General features: G+C 36.6%; 2 protein-coding genes across 3 annotated transcripts in view; one reads left to right on the top strand and one right to left on the bottom strand.

Annotated features, from left to right (window-relative positions):
- Positions 1-14,635, top strand: part of LOC124711151 (spastin) — a 484,594-nt gene extending 469,959 nt beyond the window's left edge. Inside the window, exons 7-8 of one of the 2 annotated variants that reach the window (XM_047241064.1) lie at positions 4,140-4,333; positions 10,777-14,635. In XM_047241064.1, the coding sequence (XP_047097020.1) occupies positions 4,140-4,333; positions 10,777-10,940 (358 nt within the window). In that variant the 3' untranslated portion in view covers positions 10,941-14,635. The remainder of the gene's footprint in view (positions 1-4,139; positions 4,334-10,776) is intronic. The other variant, XM_047241055.1, reaches the window with a different exon arrangement.
- LOC124711162 (mediator of RNA polymerase II transcription subunit 29) overlaps positions 10,755-17,660 on the bottom strand; it is a 54,410-nt gene continuing 47,504 nt past the window's right edge. The window contains exon 6 of the transcript XR_007005435.1: positions 10,755-10,934. The gene's annotated coding sequence lies outside the window, so the exon portion shown is untranslated. The remainder of the gene's footprint in view (positions 10,935-17,660) is intronic.

Raw genomic sequence — 17,660 nt, 5'->3', positions numbered from 1 at the left:
GTTGCGGGGTGGAGGAGGGGTGCGGGGGAACGGGAGGAAAGGGGTGTGGGTGTGAGCAGTAGTACTAGTAGAAATGAGAAACTGAAAACACCAATAGCTGATAGTATAATGGTCTTGGAGATAAGACACACAGCTTTCTGAGTCTCTGTTCAATAAAGGTACAATTACATAGTGCAATAGTTATCAGAATACCACCAGATTAAGAATTGTATCAGGAATTAGGATGAACATAATTTGTTGTTGTTATGCTTGTAACTAAAAAAGTAAGTTCACTCATCTGTTTGCTTCATCTGCTTCAGGAACTGGCAAATGAGCCAGATGCGTAGTCATCGTTCTTGGTATGTACACAAAGACTATCTGTGGAAGGTATGACAAGGCTGTCTATGGATCATAAATTACCTGTTTAGACATCACATACCTGCTATGACAGCTGAGAATTAACCAGTTTGGCAGATGTACTTTCCGAACGTTTAATGAAGAGAGAAATTCTGGAAACAGTCCTAAAAGATCCAGAATGAAATTTTCACTCTGCGGCGGAGTGTGCGCTGATATGAAACTTCCTGGCAGATTAAAACTGTGTGCCGGACCGAGAATCGATCTCGGGACCTTTGCCTTTCGCGGGGCACTTGCCTGCGAAAGGCAAAGGTCCCGAGATCGATTCTCGGTCCGGCACCCAGTTGTAATCTGCCAGGAAGTTTGTCCTAAAAGATGTTGTCTGTAGGCATTGCAATCTAATTTGCCCTTAAACTTGTGGATCTGTCCACAAAACCCTTGGTATATGTGGAGGCAATCAATGCAGCACTCAACACTTAGATTTGCAAATCCAAATTTAATGCTATACTTGACAGTTTTTTATTTATATGGTGTCTAATGAGCTTAACTGCCCTTTTCTCCATTTTTTTTTTTCATGCCTCGCTGTAGTTGAGTTGTTCTCTGTTGTGTATCTCACAGTATTCTCATATCTTTTGATATCCTCTCATAAACATATCTGACTAGTTTTTGTAGTTCACTTAATTTTATCTAACTTACATCATCATTTAGTTTTACATCTTTTCCCTTCATCAGCTGTCTGGTGTTCTCTGAATTTTTTTCCTGTTTGTTCATCTTGGCCGTGCAAAAGCTCAAGCTGTTTACAGCATAAATTTGTAAAAGCCTGATTTCTCATTAAGTTGATAGTTGCAGCATTTGCTAGAACTTCAACACATTTGTTAATTTTAATTGGTATTAATTCTCTTGTACCGCAATTTTGTTGATAACTGGAACTGAATTCATGCCAAATAAGGTTTTTCTAAACTTATTATGGTAATCTCCCACTGGGATGTAGGCTTCCTAGGTGTGTAAAAGAACCACATGTCTGAAATGATGAATATAGTGCGTCCTGAAAAAAGTATTTCCTGCCGGCAGTTTGTTCACTTCCGAGTACGTACTCTGTGCATAATTTTTCTGAATGCAGATCGTCTTCATTTCTTTGTACCTCTGATACTCCAACAATTTCCCATTTATTATTATTTAGTTCTGCTTTCAGTTCCAGTAACAAATCTACAGTACTAAGCATTCTATATGGGGTTTGGAGGAAGCATTTAAATGTTCATTATGATATTTGGTTCTAACCAAACTGAATGTACCAAGATACGGGTGCAGAAGTACCATACCCAGTGTGATGAATGCACAGCCAATGTTATTACAGTCCACTACTTCCAATATGCTTTAACCCAATTAGAGATACAGACATTCCAGAAACTCCAGCAAAGCATTAGAGCACCAGACAACCCTATCCATGACACACTAGCCTGTCGGGCCCAGGGTTTAGTGACACATTTGCCTCAGCTAAATCATGGCAGCATGGGGCCCATATTAGTTTATGCTTATCTGCAATTGTTTCAAAATGTAAAAGGCAGATATCCACACAACCAGTTGAGACTGAGCTTGTGTTAGCAGTGGGTCAATATTAGTCAGTTTGTTTTGTGTTATAGAAAGTTTGTAGATGTCTGCCATGTGGACTGCAGAGCTGCCTGTGTCTGATCACAAAACTGAAGTCCCCTTGGATTGCAGTTACTTGCATGATGGTGTGAAGAGTTAAGGTGCGCAGGATGGGACATGAAAGTGATGGCACATTGTGGGACACACTTCATCTGGTTCATCTGCTGAGATCTGTCCTCCTTAGAAGGGCCTACCTAAATCTTCCCCATTCTGATGTAGCTACAGCTTCATGAGATTATACAAACCTCTCTACATACAAATTAAGTGCTGTGATAAACTGAAGTCCACTGGAGAGATATATGTGAAGACACAGTACTTGATGTTTGTTGGATGAAGGATAATAAAATTTCTAGTACAGTTTTCCCTATATGAACAGTTTGCTACAAACTTGACAATACTCTATCAAATAGCTTTTTGCATGAGAACAGGGTACCTCTTAAGGGTGTAAAATAGTGTTAAAGCTACAGTAAGTAACCTAGGTAAAAACTCTTCACTTGTGGACAACTTCTGAATTACCTGTTATCGATCTCCAGCTTCTGTGTTGAAGAGAGAGCAACCGTTTGCAGCAAAGATGAGTATAGATATTTACTTCTCAGCTTGAATATTTCTTTGAGGAACTGCACAACTGCTACGGTCGCAGGTTCGAATCCTGCCTCGGGCATTGATGTGTGTGATGTCCCTATGTTAGTTAGGTTTAAGTAGTTCTAAGTTCTAGGGGACTGATGACCTCAGATGTTAAGTCCCATAGTGCTCAGAGCCATTTGAACCATTTTTTTTTTTAAATTCTTTGATAGTAAATTAACATAGATGTCCCATCTGAAATAAAATAAAAGATGTCTAAGCACAGAACATACTAAAGTGTCATACAAAAAGAGTGTGAATACAGGTTGACTACTTCACTTACTGCACTGAATGTAGTTTTACATTGTACAGATCAACAAAGCAGATTTGCTTAAAGTTGTTAAATACTGTGTTCAGTGAGAGGATTAGTGTGTTGACTACTGCTTACTGAAATAGCTTCCAAAAGTTTGTGCTCATGGTACGGTAGTCTCTGAGGGTCCACATTATTGCCATGGAAGTTGACATTTTGTGTTATCCGTGCATCTCATGAGTGGCTATACACGTACAACAAAATCATTTTATTATGTGAGCTTGGAAAAGTATCATCTGCTTATGTGGCAGAGGTAAGATTTTCATTTGTCAAAAGGGGAAATCAACACCGAGGTTCAAATTGGTTTTACAGGGAAGAAGAGAGAATATACCATATGAATTGAAAAGGTGTTTTTAATGGTAAAATTATATCATTGTATGAAATTTATGTTTTTGTTCTAGTAGTTGAATACAAGGGGTATACCCTTTGACGGTAACCTATTTTCACTAAGCTAGTCCCCATTTTTTTATGTTCCATACGCATCTACCCTGCGTGATGGGGAACCTTTATGTTACCCAGAAGACTCTTGGCAGATTAGAAAACACTAATTTGAGAATTCTTGCATCTGATATCCTTCTTCAGTGAACAATCTTTTAGCCATAGAGACAAAATTAATTATAAGACTTGGAGAAGCAATGATGTAGAATTACTTCCTATATTAAGAGGACCTTATACTTCCCAATATATGAGTTAAGAATTTATTTCCTAACAAAGAACTAGTTCTTAGATGTGCAGATCCTGCAGTCAGTTTCAGCTGATGACACTGTGTTGTAATATGCTCTCACCATGAATGCTGTTGCTAAATCACACATAAATGGGAAATACTTTTATAGTTTTCACAGAGTTACTATGTGAAGCTGCAGCTAATATGTTCCTACCATGTAATTAAAATTTTATCATATAGACAGCAGTTTTTTTTACTGTGCTGGTTTATAGATGAGTCAGAGTAAGGTGATCCCTGACAATTGCAGTGGGCTGGGTGCAGCATCTTTGCAGGCCCACATCAGCCAATAATGTAATGTGATTTTATAAATGTTTCTATGACAACACCTCAATGCTGTCACTGCTTTGTAGACAGTTACTGATTTTTGCCTGCAACTGTCAGTGCTTCGCAGTTGAAAGTTGGCAACAGTGCTGTGAGCTGTCGGGGATCATCTTATGCAGTCTCCACTATAGATGTAGTGCTTTCATAACATTGTAATGTACACAACAGAGTGTAATGTTCCAGACGTTTTACGAAGCGCATCTACGTGTGCCTGCCGGATCAGGAGACACGTGTTGTATTGCTGCGGAGGTTGCTTAGTAAGCACGGCAATCCACTGCGTGACGATGAGCTGCAACGATTGGCTACTATGACTGATGGCTATTCTGGAAGTGACCTTACTGGATTAGCAAAGGACGCTGCCCTTGGTCCAATAAGAGGTACAAATGTTATTACAACAGTTACAGTACATATACACAGAGAGAGTCATTAAATTTATTCATACATCATAATTTTTGTAAATATTATCTTTAGTATCCTGTGAGTGGATCAAGGTGAGAGCTGACACTGTTTCCCAGTTATGAAGTTGCCCATCCAACTCGTAATCCTGGTGCCTCAGAATACAAGTTGGATATTATCAGAAAAGAAACTCAGTGGAAAAGGACAAAGAACTCTGATAAATAACTGAGAGTGAAAAATTATGTAGAATAAGAAATTACTATTTAATCCACAAGGTACTAACTGTATTTTGTGCAGTTGTGCATGTAACCTGTGCAGCTAAGTGCCATGAGAATATAAGTCCCGCACCTGCTGCAGAGTAATACAGCTCCAGCTTCTAGAAGCTTCCCTGTCACCAGTCACTTAGCCATACTACCATGACCCAGAAAAAACATTCTCTCCCACTACGTAGCATCCCAGCTGCCGTTAAGTTACTCTTTGAAGCACACACATTGTGCAGTGTTACAATTCCAACTACTTGCTCTTAATACTCATGCAACTGATTCATGACATCTCCCTATCCGAGGGAAAATTTTGTGGTCTTTGTCCTTGGAGGCTGCAGAATTTTTCTGTCACTTACGCTACTATGCTCCTCATGAATTTGTTTCTTCTTTTCTTTTTTTTTTTTCCCTCATTGAAATTAAGTACGCCATGTTTTCTTATTCTTAGTTCATGGTGTGCTAAATGTCCAATTAGACTTTGGGATTTTTCTATTTTATCCATGCGTCATCGTAATGCCTGTTCCACACTAACACACTCTAAAACACTCATACTGAGTAGAATGAATTTTCTCTGACAGAATTCTACAGTGCTTGCAACTCGTACATCAGTGTCTTTGAATTTATTGTTTGAGCCTACTAATTTAAAATAACTTAAGATTTCTCATGTCACATTATAAAGACCTACATTCTCCATATTGTTTTAGTGTAATCCTGTGGATGATTGGAATTTCATAAGTTGTAGATCCAGATGATGTACCACTGTCTGAACTGAGGTAAACCCAAATGTTAACATGGTAATTTGCATTACCATATGTGTTGTCACCATACTGTAACTAAAACAAACCTTTCAGGCTATTGGCGTGTACCATCATCCAATTATTCCCTTTTAAATATCCTTTGGTGTGTTGCAGTATACAGGTCTTGTCACAAACTTTTCCTCCCTGTTGGAACTCATTTGGAAGTTGGGTCTTATCATAGCTTTCCTTATTCTATGATTCAGACTGAGCACGAAAAGTTCTTGCACACTGGTGGAGAGGTCTCATTTGATCTTTCAAGTCAAGCACATAATCACAAATACAACTGCGGGGGTCTTTTTAAGATTCACAGTTTGTAACACACTCTCTCAAAGAACAGCTCATGAGATGTTGGAATCGAAGTATCTAAATCAATCTGTGCTCTGTCTATGTGATACCAATGTTCCAGTTAAGGTTCTGTGTGTTTTTTCTTATGTTCTATTAGTCTGCAGATGGTAGCTAGTTCTTTGAATTTTCTCTATATGTAATGTGGATGGTATGCCAAATTTTAAAATAATATTTTCTTCTAGCACTGTTGGTACCGTTTCAGCGTCTTATTCCATGATTAGAAACTTTGTCAGCATATCCTAAAAGGGAAAATTATATGTTTGTCTAAGGGGATGTCTGTATCACGTCTTTGAAAGACATGCTTAGGAGTTGCCATTTTTTTGTGTAGTCATTGTAGTTTTACTTGTGTAATTTTATTCTTTTGACAGATTTTGACCAATGCTGGTGAATATATTGTTGTATTTCAGCTTTCATGCCTTCCTAAATGTAATATTTCTTTATTTCTACCATATGTTCTCCCTGTTTCTTGATGACCACCAATTGTTGAATCATGAACTGCTTCTGCTTTTTCTTTTGCCTTCACTCCGCTTCTGTGCATGGTTGTTACTAGGGTTTGGCATGGTTAATTTAAGGGGTGGCTGGATGCCCTTCCTGTTGTCACCCCATTACGCCCCTGGGAGGGAATACACATATCCCAAGTGTGTACAGTGTAATTGTGTGAAAGAGTGCGAAAATTTTCTGATTTTTTGTGAATAGTGTAACTGAGGTGGGAATTATGTACCACTCCAGTAGTCACCTAGTCAGATATGGGAAACTGCCTAAAAACCATTTCCAGGCTGGCCGGCACATTGACCTTCATTGTTAATCTGCTGAGCCGATTTAATTTGGGGCTGGCTCAGCTCTCCATCCAGCATGACGTGCTTTAACACATACTGCTATTTGGGTGGATTGAATCGCGAAACTGCTTCAAAATTGCTTTGTCTTCTAGACTCAAGCTAGCAGCTGGTTCCTGCACAGATGTGCATCCTGTTACTGCCCGTGCATCATGATCATGCAAATGGCCTAGGGAACTTGCTCTCCCACATCTTATCTCCTTTTTTCCAGTTGGTTTATTATCTCTGTCACATACAACATCAGGAAACAAATACAATCTGAAACTATGCTAGGTTTCTCACTTCAGGATCCATGGTCACTTGAGGATCCATGGCAGAACAGCTTAATCGAGGTGGTCCCATAGATTCTTGATAGGGTTTAAATCCAGGAAGTGTGGTGACTAGAGGAGTACAGTAAGGTTATCTGGTGCTCTTCGAACCATTCACATACGCTGCTGGCTGTGTAACATGTTGCATTATCCTGCTGGTAGATGCCATCTTGCCAAGGAAAAGCAAACTGCATTCAGGGGTGGATGTGGTCTCCTAGGATAGATACTCCTGGAATCCTGTCAAGGACTTGAAAAATCCGCGTCAGGCAGAATCTCTCTTGTACTCGGTTTGAAAAGTGGAATAACTTGCTATTAAACAGGTGGTTATAATTTTTGGCTTATCAGTGTATGTCATTGTATGTCATGCATATTTCCATTATTGCGTTTCTTTCTTCATTATCAACATGCTTGACTCTGAGGTGGTCGTTTAACTTACTGGCCCTGGATTTTCTCTTTCTGTACTGTCATCACTTGTTCCACTTCAGATTCCTTTGTGAGTGGCACTACTTCTGCTATCAGCACTTGACACTTCATCACTATACTTTCTTCTGTTATATTTAGCACACTCATTTTACAGGTGCTATTTTTTAGCACTAGCAGTGCTTTGGGTACATAATTTCCTGGTCTTAGTTCCTGTTTTGTAGTGATACCTTTCAACACTTTTCTTACATTTACACACACTCAAAAGTTTGTTCCTCTCTGAAACCCATTATCAGTCCTTGCTCTCTTCCTATTTAGTCTCTCTTGGTATTCCTCACACTACGATATGTCCATGGCTTCACAGCTCCAATGGCAACCAAATTAACATTGTCTGCCTGTGGCTCCTACCGCCATTGAACCGGTTCTTGTTTTTTCACAGCTCCTACCCCTTCCACATTAACATTTCACTTCTCAGCAACTACTACTGCACTTTCACTAAAATCTTTTTTTTATGAAATTCTCTTTCTGGGAGCTATTGTTACCATCCTGTGTGTAACTCAATTTGCTTCCCATGAATCCATAAGCTTTTTGCACCATAATCTATAACGACATTCTATTTAGTTAGAAATCTCTTTGTAATGGACTCTCAAATGACAGATCTACCTCTGCCCCAATAGTATGAACTCTGTGCTTCACTCCTTGCTACCTGCAGTTCAGTATCTACAGCACCTTCCATCTTAGCAACAGTATTAATGATTGCTGTTGCCCTAAAACCTTCATGTGGACCACACATCCAAATGTTCCACAAAACTTTTTTTAAACTAGACTTATTAGTATTCCACTATCTATCAGAAATGTGATAGGATTCCATTTTCTATTTCTGCACTACAATTCTATTGTTCTTGTTCATGCAGTCAACAAGAAATATTTTGCCCAACAAGGCACGATGCGACTACCCCATTACGCTCCCTTTCAGTTTTATGGCCTCTTATATTTCTTTTTTTCTGACAACCCACACTCGTTACATGGTCTTGCATAGTGGCCCCTCTTATTAAACATAAAACACGCACTTAGGTGTCTTGACTCTGAGCACAGTGTGCTGCTCCCCAACAAAGTAGGTTGTGGGAATTTTACTGGGTGTTAGAAAGTCTGTTTCATTGTACCACCCTTCACATTCTCATTCTATCCATCTGCATTTTCTCATTCTTATTTTGATAGCCCATCCATTTTTTTTTCCAGGCACTGCTTCAAGACCCTGTTCCCATCAACATGTATGATAGTCATCACTACATGCCCTAGCTTTCCACAGATATAACATTTTAGGCCATTTATAAAGGCTCACATTGATGCACCTCCCATGTGATCACATGTTGTCCTTCTGATGTTGGCTCTTTCTAGAAGCTTCTGTTATCAGTCACGTAGCCATGCTACCCTGACAACAAAAACACAGTCTCTCCTGCTTCCTAGTGTCCCTGCTGACATTGTCACTCTTACAGGTGCACATATTGTGCAGTTTTACAACTTCAGCTACTTGCTCTTAATACCTAAGGTCTCATTCACTACAGCATGATGTATAAGAAGTTTCTGGAGAATTGCAAATTGTGTCTGTAAGTTACCAAGAAACATTCTTCTGGTTATAAACTTGTGTTTGGCAAGGTTTCATAAAAGGCTTTGTGTGTGTTGTGACTCATTCTTCTATGTAATTGTTAAGAAAAAGGGAGAGGAGTGCCTCTCTCTAAATACTTAACTCTCGCAACACCATGGGGTAGCGTTACTTTGTGCCCAACTTTTGAAAATATTATTATCTAGTCAGGTACTTTATATTTTAAAATTTTGAGAAAAAATATTTCTTGTTTTCAGTGAATTACTCCACCAGATTCCGTAAGTTTAAATTTTTTTTTAGCTAAACGTAACCCAAAAATTTAAGTCGTATTAATAGATGTCACTTTTCCCAGTGCATGTCGCATTCAATATTTTCAGGTTCAGGACATTATTTGACATTATTTATACATTAACATATCTGTTAAAAATCAGACAGTGGAAACTCCAGGTAGGAATATCAACAATGCAGGAAAAGACAGATTGCTACTTACCGCAAAGAAGACGTGAAGTTGCAGATAGGCACACTTAAGACACAATGTCTTTTTTGATTGTGCCTGCCTGCAGCTTGACGTGTCTCCTTTATGATAAGTAGCAGTCTGTCTTTTGCTGTATTGTTGATATCTTTAAAAAGTATGTTCTGAGTAAATGTAAGCAAGAATTAACGAAATTTGCATTTTTAAAAATTTTTTGGTGGTGGTCATTGTACTACATGTTATTGAAAGTGTGATGATATTGCCAAGTGTGTGCTAAAAGATATTTTCATATTCTGGACCATATTTACACATCACAACCGTCTTAAAAAGTATGTTGTTTATATAAGTTGACAACAATTAATGAATTTGTGGTGAGCGTAAACTGTGCATTATTGAAAATGTGTTGGTATTGCGAGGGTTAATGTCTGGGGTGTTAATTCCCGTTACAGTCTTTTTACCTTGAAATTTCATTCAAATACCAACACAAATGCTGTCTGCTTACAAAACAAGAACACCATCTTGCTGTGCTATTGTTCTCTTTCTAACCTAGAGCCACAATTATTTTTTATTTAATCTGCAAATAATCTTCTTCCCTCCATTTGTGAATAAAGAATGTCTTCTTCTTTCTTTGGTATATATTTTTTGGTATTCGTATCCACATGAAAGTTGACAAGATCTGTATTTTATTAGGTTACATTCATTTTAGATATCCTCAGTCTTATAATATTTTCTGGCTGGTTCCTCTGTAATCAGTACTGAAATGTGCAATGTGTGCATATTTATTTCTTGTCTAATTATTGTAAGATCAATAATATGTCTCATCATTTATCAGTTTAAATGAAAATAAAGAATAGCAGTTAGAATTTACAAAATTTTGAATAACTTTTTTTTTCCAACCATATGATGTTTATTTATTTATGCGTCCAAAATGAGATTTTCACTCTGCAGTGGAGTGTGTACTGATATGAAACTTCCTGGGAGATTAAAGTTGTGCCAGACTGTGACTCAAACTCAGGACCTTTGCCTTTTGCAGGCAAGTGCTCTACCAATTGAGCTACCCAAGTACGACTCATGACCCATCCTCACAGCTTTACTTGCCAGTACTGGCCTGCTGCCAGCGAAAGGTAAGTCCTGAGTTCGAGTCTGTCTAGCATGCAGTTTTAATCTGCCAGGAAGTTTCACTGGATATGTATCTTACAGATTGTGCAATTTTGTTATGGGACTATAAAAGATCAAAATAGGTAACAGAATGAGAGTTATCCAAAGTGCCAAAATGTAGTAACTACAATGCTGCCTGAATGTTGGAAGAATTCTTACAACTACTGATAAGTAATGAATTGTGGTAACTTAGAAAAATAACTAAATTGTGCAATACCTTTATTTCAGAACTTAATCCTGAGCAAGTCCGGTGTATGGACCCTAACAGTGTACGGAACATAAATTTTCAAGACTTTGTTGACTCTCTGAAGAGGATTCGACGCAGTGTTTCTCCTTTGAGTTTGTCAGCTTATGAACGATGGAATGCTGAGTACGGTGATGTTAGTCTGTAACAGATATATGCAATAAATGTAACATAGCTTGCTTTAAATGTCATTTGGGATTTTAAGAAATCTTGATTATACTGCAAGATGTACAGGTGCATCACTGAAAGCAAGTACACATTCACGTCAAAGAGTTCCATATTCGTATGTTGTTGTTGCTGCTATTAACTTAAACGTGAATGGTATGAAAAATGAGAATTGTTAAGAATACACTGCTTTGTGTTAAAAACTATTTGAAATAGTGAGAACTTGCCTGTTTTGTGGTTGCCCTTTTTTTAAAAAAAGTGTAGATTTAAGTTTACAGTGAAGACATTCATTTATAAATCCGTTGTACATACCTATTCATTTGTATATTTCATTGTTTGTGTTTTATTGTTGCCCAAGTGGAATAGCATATTTCTGAGTGGTGAAAAAGTTACATGATGATCTGATAGTTAATTCTATAATATACTCAGTTTTTCTGTACAGTATCAGTACACACTTAAAACATGTAAAACTTAAGATTTCATTTACATCTCAGTTCTGAGTTCTGTGATCTTGAATGTAAGCCTGATAATTTTTTATTTCTATAACGTTGCCAGTGCTGCAGTTTAAAACGCAATCCTTCCCAAGTCACATCAAAATTTTGTCATGTGACTGAAAAATGCTTTGGACATAACTGAAGGATAAGAGAGGGTCTTAGAAATTAATAGCATAATGTCTTAAATAACTTTTGTTTTACAGAAGTCTAATAAGTTATAGCAATAGCAGCTGAAATGTGAGGCCTTGATTATACAATGACAAAATGTTAACTTTTAATATTGTTACAAATATAGACTGTGATTTTTGAATTCTAAATTTATGCACAAATTAATGTAATTTGTGTTAGTTGCAGTTTACTTAGTGTACAATTTTAGTTAGCTAGGTAATAGAAAATCAGAGTTTTAGTCATTAATAACTTACTAGGCAAATATAATCTTTTTATGTAGTTTTATATTTTTATGTTGTGTTTTGCAGTGATTACTACTAAATTTATCACTTGCTGTCCAAATTGTTGTTTTGGTAACTGTAACAGCGTTACATAATACTGAGTACAAATGTCCCCCATTTCCACTGTGAGAAACTACTGTTGCGCTGTCCATACAAAGCACCAAGTGTTCAATAACATATTTCCATATAATCATAATATTTTGGTGTAAATCACTTTGCCAGTCTTTCTCTCCCTTTCTTAAGTGAAGTGTAAATTTAAATAACAAGAAAATGCCATCTGTGGGTGCGTGGATGTATGAAATAGGTGAAGAAAAATGAAGATTACTAAGTTTTTGTGTAACATATTGGTACTTTACAATTTTGTTTCTACTGTTTCCGTTGCTTTTTTATACAGTAAAACAAATGGAACGAACGGACTGAGGAACTGTGTAGTTTTAGTGGTTATACTTATTGGAAAGAGTTCAGTTAAGGAAATTATTCATTGTTCTGACACTGATTAAACTAACCAGCCCTTTATGCCCCCCCCCCCCCCTCCTCCAACCCCCCACCCCCTTACAGAAATGTATATTGTGGAGATGTTAACAGACATAAAAGTAATCACTAAATAATGTTTATAGATGTAATTATTCTGTCAGTTGAAGATGATTGATTCTTTCTGTCACTGATTTGTTAAATTGTAACTTCTGTACATATGAGAACCTAATCCTTTGTGTTTCTGTACTGATGGAAGTAGTAGTTCACCACATTTCATGATATGTTAAGTGAAGGACTGACTAACTCAACCTCCTGCACACACCATGCTAACAAAAAAATTCAGTGGTTGTCAAAATGAAAAGTTCAACTTCATTAGAATTTTGTAGTACTTGTTTGTTTGTTAAGAGTGAGTCTGCAACTAAACATATTATGACAAATGTTGAGAACTGTATGTGTCACTGTTCTTTTGCAGTCAAGTTCACATCTCATACTGTTTCAGTCTTTTACTGTGGTGTAATTGAACACAATTCACTTGCTCAATATATTAAATGTAGAATAGTGGTGCTTAAATAACTGAAGTGAAATAATGTCAAATACTTCAATTAAAATTGCATAGTTTTTCTATTGCAAGAAAATTGATAAAACATTAATTACTTCGATACATAGAATATACTTATGGATGTGACATTTACCTAAAAATGTGCAAGGAGATGCTGTGTGGAATCATTTGTCATGCAGCCACTTCTTAAAATTTTTTGAAGTTCCAACTCTTAAAGTTACAGTGCAAGCCTCTTATGATGCTTATGGTGTACTCCCTTCACAAAATTCTGAGGTTGATGAAGAAAGATAAAATAAATTGAAGCATATGTAAGATGATAATTAAACAAGAACTAATGGAATGAACCAGTACTTGGTTGAATATGTTTGTTAGATATTTCAGTAAAAGACACAAATTTTTACGGGTACTTAAAAGACACTTTCACTTTGCATGTATTGCTAAATAATTTCCATGTATTCTCACAACTCTGTGATGCTGTGGTGCGCAACTACTAGATGCGCTATGCAGCTGTATATAACAAAATTGCCTGGGCCTGAAATTCTAGTTTTTTTGTTTCAAGGAAGATCTTTCTTTTGCAGTTTCACTATGCACAAAGTCTGTCTTTGTGATGTTTCTCACATAAGTGATAATTCTTCTGCTGCCAAAGAATTTGTAAGGCAATTGCATATTTGTTTAAAAATCTTCTGTACTGTCTGGTAATGATCTCAGACAAATCAGAAATATCCAATAATAGGTCTAAAAAGATTTGTAGAGCTTAATTTTTTTTATGCAACAGAATGAATGAAAGGAAACATAAAATTTGAGAAACTTAAGATTGGGATGGTTGTGCAATAAGGGAAAAAAGTAAAATCAGCCATTATGATATGCAGTGCACATGATATGCAGTGCACAGAGTTGCTAAGTGAGCCAAAGCTTTTCCCGTTTAGAACATGTTCTTAGATAAGAGTTGGGCATTGTTTTTACCCCACAGGTGAAAGGAAGATAAGTGACATGAAAAGTCAAGTCATTAGCAAGTTATGTGCTTGCAACTGTGAAATTTGTTACTATTTATATGTCTTCATTATGTTCTTTTCATCTGTAACTTTAGCCATTCCATCCTGTAGTTATTTTTCTTCAGTGATGTAAAATGTCTTAAATTTTAATGTGTTTGTTAATACCAACCCTCACATAATGCTCCCTCACTAAGAAATGAGAAAAGTCATTGCATTGTTGTATGGATACTGTGAAGCTAAGTACTAACCTCAGTCTAATGTGCTCAATCTTTCTTCCAAATTGTTATGTAATGTACAGACTTCCCTCATTTGATCAGAATTGAAAGATAACATACACCTGGATAGAAATATACCTTACGGTGGAGAAACGAAAGTTAAATTAGTAAGCTTTTTTATGGCATAATATTTTAGTCAGTAGTAGGTGGGCATTTTTAAATGATTTTGTCACTGATGTTAACAGTGGATTCCGTATGCTCAGTCAAGAATCTATTCTCAAGGCTTTAATGGATGTCATACACATGCATATAGTTTATAACTGTATTTTGACGTCAATGGTGGATGTGCTGTGCTGGAATTCAGCGTGTAAATATGTATTGTAATCATTTAACATTATTTTCACATGTTCTTCAGATGCATAAAAATGGAAAAAAATAATTTGCTGTTTACAAAGAAAAATGTGTGTTTGTTCTTTTTGCCCAATTGATGTTAATATTGTCTTAAGTATTTATATCATACAAGTATACATGACTTTATTGTTGTAAACCGAACAAAAAATTATAAATTTATTTTAATCAAGTTAGAAAATAATATGTCGTATTACTCAATTTTAAAATCACTCTGGTACTTTTCAATTTGGTCCTCTTCAATGCTGGGTAAGTCCATCATCACATATAAGGTAATACATAGCTACATAAGTTCAAGGTAATCCAGTGAAATGTAGAGGTTTTGGGAGAGTAGGACCCTGGTTTAGCTGAAAATGACAGGAAGCCGTAAAGATTTCATAAATTAATGAAATACTTCAGGAGCAAAGACTTATAGGATCTACGAAAGACAAAGATTTCCTTTCAGATAAAAGAAAAATTCAGCGGCTCTCTGTTGTCGTTATAAAGCCTGAACAGAAATTCAAATCTACCGAAAAGTTATGCCTAAATATAGAAAGTTTAAGGAAAATATGGTATGACAAAGAGGTGTTTTAGTGAAGGATCTTATTTTAAGAGATTTTCCTTAAAATTTTTACATTTTGGCATAGCCTTTCTGCAGTATGTGAATTTGTTGACTGTACTATTGTTTAACAGCACCAGAAGATAATCACTGAGGCAGCCTGCAGCTTACACCAGTCATAGTTTGGTTGAGCCCAAATATAGTGCAATGAAATCTGCATTTGATATTTAATTAATACAACCAGTGAGGCATTCGAAATACTGGAAAAAACCGCTGCAAATGGACAAACTTGTGAACCTAAAATTTTGACTGAAAGTCTGGAGGATCACATGCTAGGTAAGGATTTTTAGCAAGTATTTAGGAAAGGCTCAGTGGGTAGTACAAGTAAACAACAGCACAGCAGTGCTACTAGTTAACATTCATCAGTTTCATTAATATCTTGTTTTGTTCAGGAACATGCTGATTAGTTTATAAATTAAATGCAATTTCACAGTGAGGTTCTATTTACAGGGTGAATCCATACTCCGTCACTGGGGTAAAGGGTTTTTGGAAACGAGGACCCCGACGTACCTGGCAAATGAGTCATAAAGATGTTGTGAATTAATGAAATACTTCCAGGAGGGAAGATTTTAATGGCATTATAGATCCTGTGAATGACTCGGATTTCCTTTGAGATATTTCTACATATTCTGGTATGAAAGGCAGCTGGTATCTGGCACTCCTTACAGAGTAATTGCATATTGTTAGATTTCCTGGCCCTTATGACGCTGTGAAGCCAACTACACCGTGTTACTTTTGCATATGAGGGTTGTTGCATTACTCTGTGTTTCGTGTTGTATTGCGGATTGCATATTAATAAAGTCTTTTTCACTGTTGTGAAGGTATTTTCACATTAATAAACATAATTCAGGTAAAACATCCAATCGTGATGTCGTTTGTAATGAGCCCCTGGAGACCAAGGGCCCCTTATACCAAAATTCTCAGAACTACTTCAGAAATTTTGTCAGTTGAGTTTGTCATGTTCGTTTATGACAGACTTAACCTCCTTGCTTAGTTATTGTTGTATGGAAATGTAATAGTGCTGCTTTACTTGTCTTCAATAATATAGGAACATATTTATGAAAGAAGCAGAGATGCCGAGTTGAAATAGGCACAACCAAAAGACTGTCACAAATAAAGTTTTCGGCCAGTAGTGCCTTCATCAAAAATATACACTCTCTCTTTCTCTCTCTCTCTAGCGCAAACGCAATTCGCACACACGACTGCAGTCTCAGACAAATGAAGCCGCACATTGCATCCTGGACTTGTTTTCCATAAACACATACAATTGAAATGGATATCAAATTTCTTTTTAAAATCTCTATGCAGACATATTTCAAAAGAATGAATAAATCTGAATGATACTTCATTAACATTTCATTTGTTTGAGTAAACATCATAACTGTAGCCAACAAATACGTACTGTCAAAGGACTTCAGGCTTATCCAAAATAGGCCGTTGGTGCTAAGAGCACCTATATTTGTGTCTGTGCAAGGAAGCTACTAAGAACATTGTGAAGACATGCACTGTCCCTCAACACGGTTTTCAACATGCAAATGAAATAATGAATATGCACAATATTTATGCTTTCCTCTGTTATTAGTCATTTAAAGTTTTTTACCTGCAAGTATCATTGACTGGTAAGAATACATAAGGATTCACATCATTCCTTTGGAGTGGTATGTAACACCAAAAGTTTGGGCTCACCCTGTATATATATATGGACATGACTGGCTTAATCTTAAATGCATATTTTGTTATTGGGTCTGTTGCTGGGGGTGTGAATTGCGAAGCAAAAATGACTTTAGTTTCTTTTTAAAACAATGGTTTAAAATTGAAACAGTTTCAGACTATTGATGTTGTGAGGGAATGAGATTTTCCAGGTGTTTTGTAGCCAAAATTTTTAGAAACAAATCATGTAATTGATTGAGCATGAAATCTTGTACAAATTTTGAATATAAATGAGCAAGCTCTATTAACAGAAGCCCTGTTCATTTGTTACCTAGGAAATCATCCAGAACTTAAAAGTTTCCTTATTATAAGAGGACTTATTAAGGAGCAAGTCTTGTTTTGTATGTTTTTTTATTTGTCTGAGGTATTCAGGGTGGGCTCCATGCTGTCCCAAGAAAATTAAAGCTGTGCTTGGTGTCCTGATCTGCAAAGAAATCAGAGGTGGCAAAGACTCTTCTGAAAAATCCACGGGGTCAAGGAATACCAATGACCATAAGACTATAACAATAATGATACTTAACATCTGATCAACTTTTGTAATTAAATACACAATAAAAGCCTTCCTATAAATCAGATTTAATATGTACAACAGGAAGACTCTCAGAATTATAGTTTTTGGCCATTAAGGCCTTCGTCAACAATACACACACACTCACACTCACGCAAACGTGACTCGCACACACGACTGCAGTCTGTCGTGCCTGTCTTGTGACTCAGCATTCTCCACTATATGGTGAGTAGCAACTGTCCTTCTCATAACATTGTTACATTCCATCCTGAATTTTCCATTGTTAGAATTAATAT

This window comes from Schistocerca piceifrons, chromosome 1, assembly GCF_021461385.2.
Source record: "Schistocerca piceifrons isolate TAMUIC-IGC-003096 chromosome 1, iqSchPice1.1, whole genome shotgun sequence".
Lineage (NCBI taxonomy): Eukaryota > Metazoa > Arthropoda > Insecta > Orthoptera > Acrididae > Schistocerca > Schistocerca piceifrons.
Note: the sequence above shows the minus strand (reverse complement) of the source record. Positions and strands in the feature narration are given on the sequence as shown.